Source organism: Myodes glareolus, chromosome 9 (assembly GCF_982192425.1).
Source record: "Myodes glareolus chromosome 9, mMyoGla1.1, whole genome shotgun sequence".
Taxonomy (NCBI): domain Eukaryota; kingdom Metazoa; phylum Chordata; class Mammalia; order Rodentia; family Cricetidae; genus Myodes; species Myodes glareolus.
In genome coordinates, this window is record NC_142034.1 from 75,332,607 (window position 1) to 75,338,084 (window position 5,478).

General features: G+C 40.8%; 1 protein-coding gene across 1 annotated transcript; it reads right to left on the reverse strand.

The window, feature by feature from the left end:
• Window positions 1-1,406: 1,406 nt before the first annotated feature.
• Window positions 1,407-5,183, reverse strand: LOC125401543 (olfactory receptor 2Y1B-like). The gene is made up of 2 exons (XM_048435857.3): window positions 5,147-5,183; window positions 1,407-2,344 (listed from the first exon to the last, which is right to left on the reverse strand). Exon 2 carries the CDS (start codon window positions 2,340-2,342, stop codon window positions 1,407-1,409), a length of 936 nt encoding a protein of 311 aa, XP_048291814.3. The 5' UTR covers window positions 2,343-2,344; window positions 5,147-5,183.
• Between the last annotated feature and the right edge of the window lie 295 nt (window positions 5,184-5,478).

Here is a 5,478-nt window from a genome sequence, read left to right on the forward strand (position 1 = left end):
GATGGCAGAATGTTCATAACTCAGAAGAATACAGACCCCAGGTCCGAACAGAGAAAGGAGAATTTGTGATGCACTTTCTGCTCACATTTAGCTTCCCTCATGGCTTTCCAAGCTCACTCTTCTACTATTGAGCTTTCACTCTCGAGGCTGGCTGGACATACAGCTCCGTGACAGTGATCTTCTAGCACGGTGACTCACCAGCTTTGGTACCCAGGACCTTGAGAGAAAGTGTGATGGGGAGGAGAATCCTTTCTCAGATAAAGAGAATCATAAAGGGCAATGGTACAGGTTGGACTGGGGTCACGAAAAGTGCCTCAGGTTCATGTCATGTGAACATGGATAAGTTCCTTAAAAACACTGACGCTTAGTTTAATCATGAATTATTAGGGATTATATTTAACTCACACAATTGTATAAAAATATTTCAAAGACTATGTAAACAGCGATTGCTATGGGAATTAATATTTTTATCCAACCATAAAGTTATTAAAACTTTAAAGCATATTCTCACAGATATCTATACTTTGATCTGAAGCCATCATTTAAGCACATGACGAGAAACAGTTGTGGTAGAATCCCCTGGCTCCATATGGCCTCCCTCCACCAACTCTGCTCTCTTTGCGTTCAGTTGTGTTACCCTCTTTCATTCTTTCTTTTTTGTTATAACACTTTCTCAATGCTTACTCTTTTTATAATCATTTCTATTCTCTTCTCTCTTTAATGAAAGTATCTTCACCATGGCAACAAACAAACCTGTGTCCCAACTGAGAAGGTTTCAATGCTTTTATTATTTGGTACTCTTTCACCGATTTTGCTATTTTCCTTAAGTATTAGTGAAATGACATCATCTCTGAAACTCTCAAAAACTCTATTTTGGTGATGTACATCTGTCCACAGTCTCCTTCCCCACTTCTAGTAACAGTAGCACTAAAAAACTAGAAAGGCAGGGATTACCTGGGAACCTAGACCCCGAGGTATGAGAGGATGCAGTTAACTACTTAGAAAACCAGTTGAACAGTGTTGAACAGTGTTCTGCACCGATGGGCAAAGTGCCGTCTATACAACATACAAAGGGAATCACTGGCTTTGGAAAAATTTGGGTGTCATGTCCAATTAAGCCTTCCCGCATACTCAGAAATTCCTAACCCCCTGTGCTATTCTCATGGGGTGAGAAGAGAGCATCCTCTCAAACATTCTTGTGCAATGCTTGAGCTAAATCAGCTCTGAACCCCTTCTTTCAGGAACCCTAGACCCTAACAGAGAAAGAGGCTAAAGAGATCTTGACTTTTAACTCCAGAAGAGGAAAGCAACAAAATCCTGGGACTTATTTCTTACTCAACAGAACAGGATAGACGTAAGGACGTGAGACCTGTCACAGAAGATTGTACTGGCCCTGTTTTCTTCCCCTAATTCAAGTCTGTGGCTCTCCCTAGCACCTTCCACAGAGCCCCCTTCACATCCTTGTTCCTCAGGGTGTAAATCAGAGGGTTGAGCATGGGGGTGACGATGGTATAGAAAAGAGCAACGAACTTCCCCTCACTCTCAGAATAGCTGCCCTTGGGTTGTAAGTATGTGTAGATGGCCGAGCCATAAAACAGAGAAACTACCACAAGGTGGGACCCACAAGTTCCAAAAGCCTTTCTGCGTCCAGCCATTGATTTGATCTTCAGCACCGCCCTGGCAATCTGTGCATAGGAGCCTAGAATTAGTGCTGCAGGGAAAACCAAGATTATAGCCCTGGCCACAAACATCTTGACCTCTGTTCCTCCCGTGTCCTCACAGGCCAACTTCAGGAGAACCGGCATCTCACAGAAGAAGTGATTCAGTTCATGGCCACAGAGCGGCATGGCCATCATGAGACCTGTCTGGATCAGAGAGTTTAAGAAACCTCCTACCCATGAAGCAATAGCCAATGCTTGGCAGAGAAGGGGGTGCATAATGATTGTGTAGTGCAGGGGACGACACACAGCAGCATAGCGGTCAAAGGCCATCACCACCAGGAGCACACACTCAGTGGAGCCTAGAGCAAGAGATATGAAGAGCTGGGCCACACACCCACCATAGCTGATGGTCTTGTCAAGTCCATGAAGGTTGATCAGGAGCTGGGGCACAGTGCTGGTGGTGTAGCAGAGGTCCAGGAAGGAGAGATTGGAGAGGAAGAAGTACATGGGAGTGTGCAGTCGGAGGTCCATTCGGGAGAGAGCAATGATGGCGGTGTTGCCAAAGAGAGTCAGAGAGTAGAAAATTGAAATCAAGAGAAAAAGAACAAGCTCCAACTGAGGCCAATCTGAAAAGCCAACCAAAATGAAGCTCCCTCCTAAACTGTCATTGAAACTGTCCATAGCCTTTTATGTGTGCAAATAGCAGCGGCCAATTGATGTCCACTATGAAGAATGAGAATGTAAACAACATTCCCAATATTCCCTAAGTTTTCCTAAACCAGGCACTTTGATGTACACATAACTGCTCAGTTCTATATGCTGAATTGGCTTTCTCTCATTAATGCAGAGGTAAGTGCATTAGGATGGTGGGGCATTTGCTTGAACCTTAGTCCTATTGCTTGTGTGTTCCAGAACTTCAGTCAAGTTTGTCAGTCCTTGAATCTGATACTTTCTTTTCTGAAAGTAGGGTTGACATCTTGCCTCTTTAGTAGAACTGACATTTGTATCCATTTACACTAACTTGGAAACTGCATTTTAAAAATTGAATGCAGAACCAGCATTCATCTTGGTGGTAGAGGGTTTGGTTTTGATTCCAAGAACTTCTAAAGTCAAACAAAATAAGTCAAAATTATTGACTGTACAGAAATGCACATAGTATTCTATGGTCTTCTCTTTTGCTCTCCGCAGTCTATGAGTCACAGTGTTTCTGCCTATTAACCCTTGGGTCTAACCAGACTGAGATCACATGTTTGTCCCCTCTTGTACATCTGTGACTTTCTGCTCAGTGTAAATGGTCAGTGCACCGATCTGGGAAGCCTCGCTCGTACCATTGCCATCTGATGTAAAAGATTAAGAAGAGTGGAACTCCATCCTTTTAGGGGAAAATTATTTTTAACATATTTGTTTCACTTCGTGAGTCATTATGCTTGGAATGTATGGTACTTTTTCAATCAACTTAACCAGCCACCCTTGGACTTCCCAGGAGGCGTGGTTCTCATCTCTCAAGCCAGAAGTTCTTTGCAGCAATATTCTCTAGAATCTATTGTGTTCAATGACAATCTTTCACATCTCTTTGTTCCTCAAAAACTCCAAGTTCCTGGGCACCAGACAACACAGTGACAGAGTGAGTTTAAAAACACATGTCTTCCATTAAGTGTTTTAACATTACTAATAGTGACAATTGGTGAATTACTGTTGCTTTCACCCAGGGCGTGTAGAAGATGTTGAGTACCTTTTTTTTTTGTGGGTGTGTGAAACCTTTGATTTCTTCTTCAAGTCTCATGAAATATCCCTTCAGGAAATCTAAGAATTAACCATGAATACACTTCAATGAATTATGGAAGAAGCATATACATCAAATTGCTTGTCTTTAAAGCTTAATATTTCTGTGGTGAAAATATAAAAGGTATATGAAAAAGTTCATCACAAAGAAGAAAATCAGTGATTAACTGAAGTTTCACCTTCGCTTAATATGAAAAATTATGCCAAATTCATATATTGCCTTCTCATTAAATCTGTATTAGAAGGTCACTAATGGCACCATGCAGGAGCAATGCTACAAGAAATGCATTTGAGTATCATACTAGTGCCCCTTTGGAAAAGATGCAGAAAATGTGAATTATAAAGACAAAGTGTTAATATATATGTTTCTTTAATCAGTACATACAAGATAGTTTTTTTTGACGGGGATTAAATGCTCTTATGCATTCTTAAATTATGAAGGATGTGTCATATATACTTATATACTTTTAACACTCATGTGTTCTACCAATACTCTTTAAAGACCATCCAACTGGGTCTGTGAATTTATTCAGCATTGTACCCTAATCTCATAGTGCAGTATTGGAAGGATGAAAGCCTCTCAACGAATATCATTGGGTGAATTAATGAATATGTTCCACACCCTGGTGCTGTGAATGATACACCCAAATATCTCAGATATATTTATTTTCTGTGTAGCAATAAAGAACCAACACTGTCCCATTCTCATTTAGTGATATGCTATACAGTTTAGTCTCAATTATATTCATGTGATCATGTAGACATTCTTAGCATATCTACAACTCAACAAAACATCAAAAAATATTATATAAAAATTCCTGAAATCCCAATCCCCAAAGATTTTAACACAATGTAACCAAGAGCTATATGACATCAAGTGCCTCCACAGTCTGTAAAACAACACTGAACAGACAAAATTGAGCCGAGCTTCAGAACCTCAGCTGGACACCACTTGACAATAATAATTTATTTTTAAAGTAGAAACTAGAAGGTGGCCAAAGAGCACAGTGGCCCAAGACTCGACATGAGGAAGTCATGCCTTTTTCACTAATGGATTTTAACAAAAACATGCTAAGATTCGATAAAAATGGTGGTACAGAACCTTAAAAAAAACCCTTAGTTTGGGAGGAAACCCAAAGGTAATTTCTTATTCATGTGCAGATTCTCAAATCAAAACTTGCTGAGTGAAGCCCTGGGCTAACTTCCTCATCCACAATGTATTGCTCCATTTCTCTCTCCAAGGCTTGTTTCTCATTCCTGTCTTCATAGGGATTTCTTTCTTTGATTCATTGATCTATCATGTCAACTATTTGCTGGATAATATCTTTAGCCTTCCACTTTGATATGAATCTAATTATGAAAAAAATGCAAGCTCTTTGAGTCTTCCTGACAAAATTTTAAGTTCAGACTTAAAATTTTAGGACCTAGAATAATGACAGATGCATGAGAGCGCCTGAAATACCTCTGAGTCTGCAGGCTCAGACTTGTTCCAGTTTTGAGCAGGTCCTTAGGTACCAAGCAGTGCCATTGTTTCGGTCTTGTGTAGACAGTAGGGTGTAGAGGTAGCTCTGTTTCCCTGGATCTGATCTAGTGTGCAATGAGAGTAAACTACATCGACTGTAAGTTAAAGTTTCTTCCATCTCTTCTCCACCTGTACTGACTTTCATCTGGCACACAAAGACTCATGCCTGCTAGTGAGTCCCTTCTCTGGGAGAATGAATCTGCTATTCTAATCTCTGGGTCTCTACAGTGACTGGCCTGATCTTTAGAACAGTCATGCAGTCTAAGTCTCTCCTGAAATTGATGCTAGTGACTGTCTGTGTTCAGTGACACCCCCTCCCTCTCCTTGTGTTCTTATCACTTAGGTACCACTTGTTGCAGTTACGACAATTTCTCGTCTTCCACAGAGCATTTCTCTAGTTTTTCCTGGGCTCAGATGTGGAGGTGAGCCTCCTTGAATCCGTACTGGGAAATGACAAAATGCAACTGTCTGGAGCCTTATCTGGTTTTCAAATTCAGATTCAAGTTTCTTCAC